The 15,680-nt window shown below is 42.1% G+C and overlaps 1 protein-coding gene across 1 annotated transcript in view; it reads left to right on the forward strand.

The window, feature by feature from the left end:
* prss16 (serine protease 16) overlaps window positions 1–14,652 on the forward strand; it is a 41,395-nt gene extending 26,743 nt beyond the window's left edge. Inside the window, exons 9-12 of the mRNA XM_003222855.4 lie at window positions 5,570–5,711; window positions 9,066–9,245; window positions 11,008–11,153; window positions 14,288–14,652. Of these exons, the coding sequence (XP_003222903.2) occupies window positions 5,570–5,711; window positions 9,066–9,245; window positions 11,008–11,153; window positions 14,288–14,350 (531 nt within the window). The 3' untranslated portion in view covers window positions 14,351–14,652. The remainder of the gene's footprint in view (window positions 1–5,569; window positions 5,712–9,065; window positions 9,246–11,007; window positions 11,154–14,287) is intronic.
* The last annotated feature ends 1,028 nt before the right edge of the window (window positions 14,653–15,680 follow it).

Below are 15,680 nucleotides of genomic sequence, written 5' to 3' on the forward strand. Positions count from 1 at the left end.
ATTATTATTATTATTATTATAGCTGTTTGTGGAGGCAGGGGCTTGTCTGTGGAAATGAACACCTCAGCCATATACACACAAACATATTTTCTCTTATATTATTTGTAGAGATAGATTATAATAATATTTATTTATACCCCGCTTTATCTCTCCCGAAGGCGACTCATCTTTGGTAATTTGAAATTCCATATGACTGTCACAAGGTGAAAAATCTGCTCTGTTATATACCATTGATAGAAAGCAAATGGTTGGCTAAAGTAAGAAACCAAACTAATTTGGCCTTTTTCAGTCTTAAAAAAAGGGCTGAAAAACTAGGCTTATACTCGAGTATATACAGTATATTGTAGTTCCATATACAGTAGAGTCTCACTTATCCAACGTTCTGGATTATCCAACGCATTTTTGTAGTCAATGTTTTCAATGCATTGTGATATTTTGGCGCTAAATTCGTAAGTACAGTAATTACTACATAGCATTAATGTGTAATGAACTACTTTTTCTGTCAAACAAACATGATGTTTTGGTGCTTAATTTGTAAAATCATAACCTATTTTGATGTTCAACAGGCTTTTTCTTCATCTCTCCTTATTATCCAACATATTCGCTTATCCAACGTTCTGCCGGCCGGTTTATGTTGGATAAGTGAGACTCTACTGTATTTGAAAGACTGTCATTTTGGAGAAGATGTACTTTGTAGAATGCATGCTTTCCAACATTTTTGCCCCTTCTACATTGCCATATACAGTAATCCAGATTATCAAAGCAGATAATCCACATTATCTGCTTTGAATTGCATTATCGGAATCTACACTGCCAGATAATCAAAGTAGATAATCTGGATTTTATGTGGCAGTTTACAAGGGGCCTTTATAGGTAAAAACAGCCTTAAATTGGCTGTTATCAAACTGCTGTTGAAAAAGCCATCACTGGACCCCACTATTGGCCTATTTCCAATCTCCCCTTTCTTTTGTTTTTTTTTAATTATTATTAATTTATCAATCCAAATGTACAAGCTCACATTTTCCTCATTCTACAATATCTCTTTTTTTTGTAATTTTTAAAATTATTTTAGAAATTATAACAGACATTCATGAAAGTGAAAAACAAGAAGTAAAATAAAATACACACATATAAAAAAAGAAAAAATGCAGAAAGATATAAAGATTTGCATTGTAGTGTACAGCCACTCCTCCCTGATGACTTCGATATATTTTGCACCTTGGCCCAGATCCTTGAATTCAACTCATGATTTTAACATTTTATTTTGTATGTTGACCTTTTATGACTGTTTTTATCGATGTTGATGTTTTATTGTTGATTGATTTGTTTTATTGTTTTGTTTCTGCTTTTATTGTTGTGTCCCGGCATGACCCCATGTAAGCCGCCCCAAGTCCCTTTGGGGAAATGGGGCTGGGTATAAGAATAAAGTTGTTATTATTATTATTATTATTATTATTATTATTATTATTATTATTATTATTATTATATGAGAGCTGTTCGACAGTGGAACTCTCTGCCCCGGGCTGTGGTGGAGGCTCCTTCTTTGGAGGCTTTTAAGCAGAGGCTGTATGGCCATCTGTCGGGTGTGCTTTGAATGCGATTTCCTGCTTCTTGGCAGGGGGTTGGACTGGATGGCCCATGAGGTCTCTTCCAACTCTACTATTCTATGATTCTATGATTCAGTAAGTATCACGTAACTAACCATCAACTACCCATGTATCTTCTTTTGCTAAATCCCCTTTATGGCAGTCATCAAATCTACCTTTGTCTTCTTTTCCAGATACCGAAGTGCCAGCCTCCATTTGTTTACAAAATCCTCATTATTTCCTCCTCTGTTACTATTTGTCAACTTGGCCATTTGGATATATTCCCCCAGTTTATCTCTCCAGTCTTTAATACCTAGCTCTTCTTCCCCCTTCCATGTTTTAGCTATTATTAGTCTTGCTGCAACAAAACAATATTGGCAAATTTCTTTGTCTCCTGTGCTGATACGCCTTCTAAATAAACCTAATAAGCACATTTCCAGTTTTTCTTGACCTTTTTGGTAATCATATTGTTTGTTTCTTTGACCACTTATCCAGAATTCTTGAACTGTATTACAGGTCCACCATACGTGGAAAAAGGTTCCTTTCGCTTTCTTGCATCTCCAACAGGCCCCTCTTTCTGTTTTCTCTATTTTCGCCAGGAGCTCTGGAGTTATGTATGTTCTATAAAAACATTTTAAACATATTTTCTCTAATTGAGCCGGCCAGAGAGAATTTAAACCCTTTTTTCCAAAGATGTTCCCACTCTTCCAGATCTACGTTTCTACCAAAGTCTTTGGCCCAAGAAATCATAACAGTTTTTATTTGATTGTCTGCTAAGTTGTAGTCTAAAATAAATTTATAGAGCCTTGAGAGTAAACCTTTGTTACCTCTGTCAAAGATACATTCTAACTCAGATTTTTTGGATGCAAATCCTACCGCTGTATCCTTTCTAAATCTATCATGCAGTTGGTAGAAACTGAACCAATCTTTTATCCCTAATTCTTCTCTGCCCTTAAGTGTCCATTGCCCTCTTTAATTAAATATTCTTCATATGTTCCAACTTCATGTAGCGCAGCCACAGAGGGGTTTTGGTCTCTATCCCCTTCTTATATCTTTTCCATGTTGCTAAAAGACTGGATCTTATAATATGCCCTTTAAATTCTTTGTTCACCTTATCTCCCCTTTCTGGGCAAGGTCGTGGAACGTGTGGTGGCCGCATGTTATGAATAACTTTTCAATAACTTTAAAGCATAGGTTCTTTTTATTGCAGTTTCAGTCTGAGAGGTAAAGCAGAACTTTTACAGAACAACAAAGAACAACATTTAGACATACAAACATACAGATTCTATGCAACTACATTGGATTCACAAACAACCTACAGTTACATTGGCTAAGAAACAAACAAAGGGGGGGGGGGTTACATTTTCATTCTTCATTCACACACAACATGCATCCATCTTCATGCACACAAATATTACCATATTCTTTCTCCCTTCTTGGAGAAGCACCTGCTTAGGCCAGACCCAGCTTCCACTGCTGCCTGCCAAGACATAGTTCCAAAACGCCAAAACACCAAAACTTCAAAAAGACCATGACTTCAAAATGCACTCCTTCCTCTTTCCCTGAGAAAAGGAGGCCCCAAACAGTGAACAGAATCCTGTTTTCCCAGAGCAGATCTGCCACTCCCAAGTACACCATCTCCACTGAGCATGGCGGGTAAACAGCGTCGCTGTCTGTCACACCTTCTGGACTGTCATAAGGTCACTTATATAGCAATATTTTGCTGATGATGTTGTCCCAAAGTTGTAAATGAATCATAGACGTCTTCTATCATGGAAAATCCTCAGTTTCCTGGACCAGATGTTGATTCCTCTTGATTGGTGTTAGCAACCACAAGCAGCTCTGCCCCAAAAGTTCATCAAGTTAGCAAATGTTGACAGATGTTAACTGATGTAAACATTTCTCTTATCAGTCACAGTTCTTATCACAGTTTGCCGGGCAGGTCAACTATTTCAGGTCTCATTAGCAGGTTTTAATTACAATTCCTAAGCAGGTAGTTTTCCAGGCCTTAGTCTACAGACTGGTGTCTTCAAATTTACTAGCTCTCTTTCACTCTTCCATTCATACCACATATCATATATGCATATTTTGGTCACAGGCATTCTTGGTAGATACCGATTTTTTGGATCCGGCGCAGTCTGGCTTCAGGCCGGGGCATAGTACCGAGACAGCCTTGGTCGCCTTAGTCAATGATCTACGCCGGGAACTGGACAGGGGGAGTGTGTCCCTGCTGGTTCTGCTGGACCTCTCAGCGGCCTTCAATACCGTTGACCACGGTATCCTTCTGAGACGCCTTGCCGGGATGGGGCTCGTGGGTACTGTTCTGCAGTGGCTCCAGTCCTTCCTGGAGGGTCATTCCCAGATGATGTCATTGGGGGACACCTGCTCAGCCCCACAACCATTGTCTTGTGGGGTCCCTCAGGGCTCTGTATTGTCTCCCATGTTGTTTAACATCTACATGAAGCCGCTGGGTGAGATCATCCAGAGTTTCGGGGTGAGGTGTCATCTGTACGCAGATGATGTCCAGCTCTGTCACTCCTTCCCACCTGTCACTAAGGAGGCTGTCCAGGTCCTGAACCGGTGTCTGGCCGCTGTGTCGAACTGGATGAGGGCGAACAAATTGAAACTGAATCCAGACAAGACAGAGGCCCTCCTGGTCAGTCGTAAGGCTGAACAGGGAATAGGGTTACAGCCTGTGTTGGATGGGGTCGCACTCCCCCTGAAGACACAGGTTCGCAGTCTGGGGGTTCTCCTGGACTCATTGCTGAGCCTGGAACCCCAGGTCTCGGCGGTGGCCAGGGGAGCATTTGCACAACTAAGACTTGTGCGCCAGCTGCGCCCATTCCTTGGGAGGTCTGACTTGGCCACGGTGGTCCACACTTTGGTTACATCTCATTTGAACTACTGCAACGCGCTCTACGTGGGGTTGCCTTTGAAGATGGCCCGGAAGCTCCAACTAGTACAACGGGTGGCAGCCAGATTAAGAACCGGGGCGGCTTACAGGGAGCGTACCACCCCCCTGCTAAGCTAGCTCCACTGGCTGCCGATATGCTACCGAGCCCAATTCAAAGTGTGATCTTGACTTATAAAGCCCTAAACGGTTCTGGCCCAATCTACTTGTCCTAACGTATCTCCTCCTATGAACCAGTACGATCACTAAGATCATCTGGAGAGGCCCTGCTCTCAGTCCCACCTGCCTCACAGGTGTGGCTGGTGGGAATGAGGGACAGGGCCTTCTCGGTGGTGGCTCCCCGGCTGTGGAACGCCCTCCCTGGAGATATCCGACAGGCTCCTACCCTGCTGGGATTCAGAAGGACCGTGAAAACATGGTTATGTGCCCAAGCTTTTGATGAGTAAATGACAAAGTTGACATGGCCTGATTTAAGGATGAAGCATGAGGATCTCTGACAAATGGAATTAATTATATATACGTTTTTAAGGTTTTTATAATGTGTTTTAACAATGTTATTAATAGATCTGTTTATATTGTTTTGTTTTTTGATTGTATTTTGGGGATTACATTTTGCCAATTTTTGTAAGTCGCCCTGAGTCCCCTCGGGTGAGAAGGGTGGGGTATAAATGTTTGAAATAAATAAATAAATAAATAAATAAAATAAATAAATGCAAGTGAGGAGAGGCTGCAGCAGTTTTCTTTTGCCTAACCAAACTGGGAAGGGCAAAATTTTCTCCTCTTCCCATTGAGTGATGGACTACAAACTACTTTTTGCACCACAAACTCCATTTCAGTAAATGAAGTTTGCTGAGGTCAAAGGGAGAAGGTGGGAGGAAGGAAGAGAAATCTTGAAAGTGCTTGGAAAAGTGTGTGTGTGTGTGTGTGGGGGGGGGGGGGTTGGAGCATTAATTTGAACTGAGACAAGATAGGGAAATGCTAAATCTCCCTGAAAGTCTCTGCAAGAAGCCACATGCACTGTTCATAAGGCAGCAAAGATGAGGTGATTTGTGCTTCTTTTTGCATCCAACAGATTGTTCTGAGTGCCATGAGACTCAAATGCTTGGACAACTCATATGCAGCATTCATAGAGAAAATGACTAACCCCAAGTTCTTTTCGATGAACATGGTGGTGCGGCAGTGGATCTTCCAGACATGCACAGAGTTTGGATATTGTAAGTGAAAACAGGATTCAGCCTTACCTTATGTCTACACGTTGATGTTATATGTGTTTATACTGGGAAATGGTAGTTTCTAATAGTGGTTCTCTTCAGTTCAGGACCGTACAGGCTAAGAGTTGGTTCACTCTCAGGGAGCCTATTAAACTCTTTGAAACAAGCCCAATGTAGACTTGGCAAAGCGTGGAACAATTGGGGATTACCAATCCTAGAACTCAGACAATAACAACAACAACAACAACAACAACAATCCAAACTGAATGCTTTTTAACCCAAAGAGATGTTGGTTTTCTTGGTTGCATTGTCTAACTTTCAAAATTTGACAGATATGCCACAAACTATATCAGAGTATGGTCAGGATAACAAAAGTTATTAATGAGGAAGAACAGACAAGATGCTACGCCTTCCTCTCCTCTCTGCTGAGCAAACTACAAGTAGTCCACAAGTTATAAACAAGATAGATTCTGTAAGTTTGTTCTAGAAGTGGTGCAGTGCCGGCTGAACTGCTGAGCTGAAGTTTGGATTGCTGACCTGAAGGCTGCCGGTTCGAATTGGCTAGACGTGGTGAGCTCCCATCTGTCAGCTCTAGCTTGCGGGGACATGAGAGAAGCCTCCCAGCTCAAACATCCCAGCAGTATAACTCTATCCTGAATTTTATTAGGTCCCTTTTATTCGGGTATTTTAACTGATGATGTTATTTTTATATTGCTGCTGCAGTCCCCCCCCCCCACCACCACCACCAATGAAGTCGACTGAATTGTACTTGGTGGTTGATTGATATTATTACCGCTGTATTAACTCCTGTTTTACTTGTGTTTTACTTTTTTGTATATTGTGCAATATATTTATGCTGTTCTTTTTGTAAATTATGCTGGTCGGGCCTTGCCCCATGTGAGCCGCCCCGAGTCCCCGTGGGGAGATGGTGGCTATTATTATTATCATCATCATCATCATCACCATCATCACCATCCCCTGGGCAACATCTCTGTAGACAGCCAATTCTCTCACACTAGAAGTGACTTGCAGCATTTTCTCAAGTTGCTTCTGACACGTTTAAAAAAGTTTGTTCTGAAGTTGAATTTGTATGTCATTCAGGTCTAATTTTTAAGTGTAACTCCAAGCGTCCATCTGTCCATCTGTCTGTTTTAGCTTTGGACACCATAGGGAAGATTGAACACACCCGTGATGTTTGTTTTGCTCTCTGTGCCCCTGTTCAGAAGATTTAGCCTCACTTTCTGTCCCTGCAATAATTAGATTTTGTAAAATTTGAACCCCTTTCCCCATTTTTTGGTGTCAGTAGAAAAAAGTTAACATGTAACACTGCCCTCCATCCCAGGGTTCGATCCCAGATTATTTGGCAGTGGACATTCATATAATCCAGTTCAAAGCAGATAATCTGGGATTGGATCCTAGGATAATAGAGGGCAGTGTAGATCCAGCCTTACTCAAGCAGGAAACTGTAATATTGCTGAAGTTTGCTGAAATCCTTGATGGAATCTCAATTGGAATTGAGCTATTCATTCAAAATGCTTATCTGACTCAAAATGCTTAAAAGGACTGAAATTAGAATGCATGGAAATCTGTTGCCCAGAAGCCCACTCGTCTTCCTCCTCTTCCGGGTCTCTTCCAAGCAGCTGCTCTTCTGGTGTGAGAGAATTGGCCGTCTGCAAGGGCGTTGCCCAAGGGATGCCTGTAGGAGGCTTCTCTTATGTCCCCGCATGGGAAGCTGGAGCTGATATACGGGAGCTCCCCCCGCTCCCCAGATTCAAACCGCCCCTTTCGGTCAGCAGTCCTGCCGGCAAAATGTTTAACCCACTGAGTCACCAGGGGCTTCTCCGTTTTCCCTATTTATTTATTTATTTATTTTCAGTATTTATATTCTGCCCTTCTCACCTCAAAGGGGACTCAGGGCAGACTACAATGCACATATACATGGCAAACATTTGATGCCATTAGACATACGCCATATAGACAGACACAGAGGCAATTTAACATTTTCCAGCTTCTGGCTTCATGAGGGCATGCTCGATTCTGGCCACAGGCAGAGCTGCTGCTTCATCATCCACTTCTGACACTGATGGTAGTACTTCCTCATTCCTTTCCATGTGCTGCTGGCAATTTTATGGTGTTGCAAATTAGTTAAAAGCCTCCCTGCATAAAGTGGTACCTAAATTTCCTACTTGACAGATGCAACTGTATTGGCATTAATTGCCATTTTTGTAAGCCGCCCTGAGTCCCCTCGGGTGAGAAGGGCGGGGTAGAAATGATAGAAATAAATAAATAAATAAATAACTGTCTTTCGGGCTGCATAGGTCAACAGCGAGCTAAGCTATTAATGGTCGGGGGCTTAACCCGACCTGGGCTTCAATCTCATGACCTCTTGGTCAGTAGTTATTTATTGCAGCTGGCTACTAACCAGCTGTGCCATGATAATTTTCCTTCCGAGGAGTGGATTTCTCTCACTACCTATTGTCTCGCCCCCATTCTTAACTATGAGTTGTTTGTAAGTTGGATGTTTGTAACCTGGAAATGTCCAGTATTCCATTTGCCGCAATTGAACTAATCTGAGAAGGAAGGCAGAAAGACGAGAGAGAAACTAGAACATTTATTACATCATTTATTTCATCATTTCTACCCTGCCCTTCTCACCCATTAGGGGACTCAGGGCAGCTTACAATATAAGCATATGCATCAAAAAAACAGTTTACGTCACATTTAATACCATTTGATTAAAAATTACATTAGAATTAAAAACTTGCATTTAAAACATACATTTTGTTGTATGTCTTTCAGGCTGTTTGGCCATGTTCCAGAAGTATTCTCTTCTGACCTTTCGCTCACATCTATGGCAGGCATCCTCAGAGGATGCCTGCCATAGATGTGGGTGAAACATCAGGAGAGAATACTTCTGGAACATGGCCACACAGCCCAAAAGACATACAACAACCCTGTGATCCCAGCCATGAAAGCCTTCGACACCATACATACCGTGTTTCCCCGAAAATAAGACAGTGTCTTATATTAATTTTTTCTCCCAAAGATGTGCTAGGTCTTATTTTCAGGGGGTGTCTTATTTTTCCATGAATAAGAATTCACATTTATTGTTGAACAAAAAAAAGAACATTTATTACAGTAGGTCTTACTTTCGGGGGGAGGTCTTATATTTAGCAATTCAGCAAAACCTCCACTAGGTCTTATTTTCCGGGGATGTCTTATTTTCGGGGAAACAGGGTACATTTGTTCTGGTCGAAGATTAATAGAGTCCCAATTCGAGAGAGTTGGGGAGGGTATCCGAAATGAATTCATTCTGGATCTTAAATGATTCAAATCCCGTTCTTCTTCGCATTCCAGTCCAGACCTGTGAGGACCCTGCCTGCCCCTTTTCCCGCCTGGTGAACCTGAGGTTTGAGATGGACGTCTGCAAGCAGGTCTTCAACATCTCCGACCGCAGTGCCCAGGAAGCTGTGTCTTTCACCAACGAATACTACGGGGCCAACCATCCCAAAGCCAGCCGTGTCCTTTTCGTGAATGGTATGGCAAATTGTGAAGTTGGGGTGAGGAGTGGCTTGAATAGGTGTGAATTTGGGATTCAGAGAGACATGGAATATAGGGACAATGATGACACTAGGACTTAAGTGGCTACTTTTATTTAGTTGAAAACTGACTTTATGTTAGAAATTCCTCATCTTCAGATGACAAAGGGGAGCAGGAAAACATTAAGGAATTAGAGGGGGAGTTGGAATCTGAGGAGGAGGTCTTGCAAGTGCCTACATTTCTGGAAAGGCTAAAGGAAACAGAGCAGAGACCCCGTTCAGCTAGAAGAGCTGCCAGAAACGCTAAAGTAATTGCGTGGGGGAACTCAGGGCTATAAATCAGAAGCAAGAGTAGACAGTTTTCTCTAGTAACAAACAACTTTGATGCTTAAGCCTTTGCTCCCCTTTGTGCCTGTTCTTGAGCCAGCATTTGGGAAACTGCTGCTAAAGATTGATTGTTGTTTCTTTGTCTGATGTAAGACTACTGCTTTCTTTTGGGACTTTATCAGAGACTTAAGAACTGTGTCTGCATTAAGACTTCTTTGCTTTCTTTTGCATTATACAACTGTGTGTGCTGTTCCTTTATGTTTTGTGGAAGTAAAGCAGTTTTCATTTACTTACAACATGGTTGTGCCGTCGCGCCTGGGGCTATAACTCTTAGTGAAAGAGGCATGGACCTCTTTCCCCAGGGGATTGCTTCTTGCCCTCCTTTAGGGAAACTGGAACTCCCAAGGACCAAAACACTGTAGATAACTCAAAAACTGGTTTTATTGTTCACAAAAGGTTATCTGGAAGTTTCAAAGGGGTAAAGGAAAATATACATTACAGTCTTTGGTTGTTTTCAGTCCGTGGAGCTTTGTAGCTGAGAAGCTTTTCCAGGTCCCTTTTTCTCAATGGCTGTGGATGCCGGAGCAAATTCAGCCTCAGTCCAATGACCTATGTTTGAAGACCCAGTCTTCCTTTGTTGCCAAAGGACTGATTTGAAGGCGCTTGAGACTCCTCAACGTCGTTCAGGTTGGCCCTGAACATGAAGCGTAGGTCTCAAGGGTAAGAACCTCAGAATTGGTGCTGAGAGGTAACTTTATCAAGGGCTTTTAGAGCCAAGTCTCTCTCTCACGTCCATCTGATAGAGAGCTTGCTGGTGGAATGAAAGGAGGAAACACTGTCCTACTCCAGGAAGAGTTGGGGCCAAACAATAGAGCTGAGGAAGCAATATAACTGGTGCAAACAGCATTGATTGACAGATATAAATAACCAATCCAACTACATTTACAGGGTAAGGGCAAAATCAGGCATGATACAATTCAAATCTTGCAACTTACAGTTTGACATATAGATGGCGCCACTCGCGCCGTCACAGTGGTATTGAGGCTGTTCTTGAGAGACAAATTAGGACATTTCAGCTATTGTTGCCCAACCTAAGGCCTGAGCTTCAACCTACTCCACTCTCCTTCTTCCACTTGTTCACAAGGAAATCTGTAGCTATGAAGTTATTGTTGAATTGCAACTCCCATCATCCTGCCTTAGGAGCAGGATAATAGGAGTTGGTGGGAAATTTTTCTAAAAGTTTCTATAGAAACTATCCCAGCTAGCAATTGCCAGTACTTGGAATACTTGTATTCCAAAAAGGTAGCCTTCTTCACCCATGGGAGAGCTACATGTTACACTTCCCTGCACCAGACCTTTTCTATTGGATCAGGCTTGTTGATTTTTTTTTAACCTCTTCTCTGTTTAAAACTTTTTCTGACCTCATTTCTTAGGTGACATCGATCCTTGGCATGTGTTGAGTGTCCTCAAGGACCTGTCCCCCTCCGAGTTGGCCATTGTGATCACTGGCACTTCCCACTGTGCCAATATGGAGTCGCCTTTGCCCACAGACCCATTGCCTCTCGTTGAAGCCAGAAAGGTAATAAGGAGCCAATGATTATACTTTTTATATATAGCATGATATTATTATATCACGGAAATAAAACCAGTTGTTGGAAGACATGGTCAAAATGACGAGAAATTCCTCAGGAATCCTAATACAGTAGAGTCTCGTTTATCCAACATTCTGGATTATCCAACGAAGCCTGCCTTTTAATAGTCAGTGTTTTGGAGTCAATGTTTTCAATATATTGTGATGTTTTAATGCTAAATTCGTAAATACAGTAATTACTACATAACTTTACCATGTATTGAACTGCTTTTTCTGTCGGTTGTAAAACATGATGTTTTGGTACTTAATTTGTAAAATCATAATGTAATTTGACGTTTAATAGGCTTTTCCTTAATCCCTTCTTATTTTCCAACATTTTTGCTTATCCAACATTCTGCCAGCCCGTTTACATTGAATAAGTGAGACTATACTGCAGGGGTCCCCAAACTTTTTAAATGGGGGGCCAGTTCACGATCCTTCGGACCATTGGAGGGCCGGAGTATAGTTGGCCACCGAGCAATAAATAATAATAATAATAATAATAATAATAATAATAATAATAATAACAACAACAACAACAACAACAACAATAACAACAATAAAAAAGATTGTTGGAAGAGACCCTTTGGGCCATTGAGTCCAATCCTCTTCTGCCTTTGTGCACCGAAAGCACAAGCAAAGCACCCCTAACAGATGGCCACCCAGCCTCAATGTTTATTATTATTATTATTATTAATAATAATAATAATAATAAAGAGGGTTGGAAGAGAGCCCTTGGGCCATTAAGTCCAACCCCCTTTTGCCTTTGTGCACCAAAAGCACAAGCGAAGCACCCCTGGCAGATGGCCACCCAGCCTCAATACTACTACTACTAATAATAATAATAATGGTTGGAAGAGATCCTTTGGGCCATTGAGTCCAATCCCCTTCTGCCTTTGTGCACCAAAAGCACTAGCAAAGCACCCCTGACAGATGGCCACCCAGCCTCAATGTTAATAATAATAATAATAATAATAATAATAATAATAATAATGTGATTTTGTGATATGAAATCCAGCATATCTATCTTGTTTGCTGTGTCATACAATATAATAATAATAATAATAATAATAATAATAATAATAATAATAATAATAATGGTTGTAAGAGAAGAAGAGACCCCTTGGGTCATTTAGTCCAACCTCCTTCTGCCCTTGTGCCGTGGGGGCCGGATAAATAGATTCGATGGGCTGCATCCGGCCCCCGGGCCTTAGTTTGGGGACCCCTGCTCTACTGTATCCGTAGCTGTCAGTCCTTGGAAGCTATAGGACACAATGAATGCTCACACAGGTAATTCCATGGAAACGCTTTATTGAAGACCTTCTTGCCAAGTCGAGCACAAAGCTTCTTCTAATCAATTTCCGCCCAGACCCTAGCATACCAAACTACTCCTTCCCCCAGCCCCCCTTCCACATTCACACCTATCTGTCGGATGGTTCTTTCCCAGGCTTGAAAACCAGATCATGGCCATAAATCAACACTCCCAGCCAGATGGCTCCTTATCCTTTAGGCTATCTCCACCCAAATTGCTTTTGGCAGGATGGGAATAGTTCAGCTAGTGTGAATGCTAGGCGATGGGCAGCTTCTCGGAGTTCCCAGTTTTTTCTCTAAAAGGACATTTCTGTTATACGTTCTGTCATCCTAGGTTACAATTATGTTTTGTTCTTTGTACACAGATCTCTTAGCAACTTATTAGAGCTGACTTCTCATGTTGTGTTTGATCAGTTGTCCCTATATGACAGAACTCATATGACAGAATTACAGTCTGCCTCCACATTGCCATGTTTATGTTTTGCAGATTTGATCATTTATGGGTGTGATTAATATGTTCTCTAGGTTCTATGGCCAACCTGCTGGAGACTGACCATAGAGTCTTGCTGGAGGATTTAGAGATTCCCAAAAAGGTGTTCTTTCTGTTTAAAAACATAGTGGTTTCTTTATCAACTGTTTCCCCACTTTTGTGGGAGTCCTGATGGAGTGCTCACTGTCTAGTCCTATTACACTATGTCACATGACTTTTGTTCCTGGGTTATAAATGTCATTTCCTAATTGGTTCTATCATAAAAACATGGAAAAAGTTTATTAAACTACAGAAACTTTGTTTTTTGTGGGACATCCTGCAACACATTTTGTTATAGTTTTTCAATGAATATCTCATTGAGTCTCAACCTATTCAACCTAGTTTGTGGCAGTCACAAAAACGAAGTTTCTGGAGGGTTTTTTTTCATGTGAGGAGTGACTTGAGAAACTGCAAATCGCTTCTGGTGTGAGAGAATTGGCCGCATGCAAGGACATTGCCCAGGGGCACCTGGATGTTTTGATGTTTTTACCATCCTTGTGGGAGGCTTCTCTCATGCCCCCGCATGGAGCTGGGGCTGATAGAGGGAGCTCATCCGCGCTCTCCCCGGGTTGGATTTGAACCTGGCAGCCTTTGGGTCAGCAACCCAACTTTCATGTTGCAAGGCTTTACCTGCTACGCCACCAGGGGCTCCTATTTCTGGAGTAGAACAACTGTTTTCAAAGTAAGTACCGTACAATCCGGTGGCGCAGCGGTTTACACCACTGAGCTGCTGAACTTGCTGATCAAAAAGTTGGTAGTTCGAATCCGGGGAGCAGAGTGAGCTCCCGCTGTTATCCTCAGCTTCTGCCAACCTAGCAGTTCGAAACCATGCAAATATGAGTAGATAAATAGGTACCGCTTCTGCGGGAAGGTAACGGCGCTCCATGCCATCATTCCAACCACATAACCTTGGAGGTGTCTATGGACAACGCCGGCTCTTCGGCTTAGAAATGGAGATGAGCACCAACCCCCAGAGTCAGACATGACTGGACTTAACGTCAGGAACCTTAACCTTTACCTTTACCCACCTTACAATCAAACAGGAAATAACAATTTCAAACCAGGAATAGAAAATGTTTCACATTTTGTTACATAGTGTTATTAGAATTTAGCTGCAAAACATGCATTTCACATATGTATTCTTTTTCTTATTAAAGAAAAATTGACTTCTATGTGAGCCGGCATCATCACTGATGAAGCACAATAAAATATGTGACCAACCCTCTCTTCTTTTCCCTTGCAGAAAATCACCGCTCAGGTTGGTGAATGGCTGGTATTGGCAAGAAAGACACAACAAAATAACTAAGCAACCAGATGGAGGGACAAAAGCTTCTATTTGGTGGAGGTGATCATTGGAGAAAACCTCTCAAGACTCAATCTCAATTGTCAGGAAAACCTGTTTGGCTCTAAAGATGACAGAGATTCTACCTTTTTTAACACTTCAGGACTTCTTTGCATCATCTTCTATTACTGTGAAATGTACTTTTACTTTTTTTTCACACTTGGAAATGTATTTGTAGCCTTGGAACTGACTCTTTTACTCTTGCTGTGTTTTTGATTAAAAAACAACTTTTCTAACATTTGCAAATAAAAATTTTATAGAATTGATTCAGCTGTGTTGATACTGCAGTGTTTTGTCAACCAAGTTGACTTCTAATCTGAGAGAAGATAATGTCACCTCCTTGATCACCTCCTTTAAAGATTCCTCACTTTTCTGCTCTGTTCCCATTAAACTACATAGCTGTAGAACTATTTTTCCACTTTAACTTCCATGGCAACATTTTGCAGAATTCTGGGATTTGTAGTTTAGTGAGGTGCAGTATAATCATAGAATCATAGAGTTGGACGAGACCTCGCGGGCCATCTAGTCCAACCCCCTGCCAAGAAGCAGGAAATCGCATTCAAAGCACCCCCGACAGATGCCCATCCAGCCTCTGCTTAAAAGCCTCCAAGGAAGAAGCCTCCACCACAGTCCGGGGCAGAGAGTTCCACTGCCGAACAGCCCTTCTCACAGTGAGGAAGTTCTTCCTGATGTTCCGGTGGAATCTCCTTTCCTGTAGTTTGAAGCCATTGTTCCATGTCCTAGTCTGCAGGGCAGCAGAAAACAAGCTTGCTCCCTCCTCCCTATGACTTCCCTTCACGTATTTGTACATGGCTATCATGTCTCCTCTCAGCCTTCTCTTCTGCAGGCTAAACATGCCCAGTTCTTTAAGCCGCTCCTCATAGGGCTTGTTCTCCAGACCTTTGATCATTTTAGTCGCCCTCCTCTGGATGCTTTCCAGCTCGTCAACATCTCCCTTCAACTGTGGTGCCCAGAATTGGACACAGTGTGATTCCAGGTGTGGTCTGACCAAGGCAGAATAGAGGGGGAGCATGACTTCCCTGGATCTAGACGCTATACCCCTATTTATGCAAGCCAAAATCCCATTGGCTTTTTTCGCCACCACATCACATTGTAGGCTCATATTTAACTTGTTGTCCACGAGGACTCCAAGGTCTTTTTCACACGTACTGCTGTCAAGCCAGGCATCGTCCCCCATTCTGTATCTTTGCATTTCATTTTTTTCTGCCGAAGTGAAGTATCTTGCATTTGTCCCTGTTGAACTTCATTTTGTTAGTTTCGGCCCATCTCTCTA

The sequence above is a fragment of the Anolis carolinensis genome, unplaced genomic scaffold (genome assembly GCF_035594765.1).
Source record: "Anolis carolinensis isolate JA03-04 unplaced genomic scaffold, rAnoCar3.1.pri scaffold_10, whole genome shotgun sequence".
Lineage (NCBI taxonomy): Eukaryota > Metazoa > Chordata > Lepidosauria > Squamata > Dactyloidae > Anolis > Anolis carolinensis.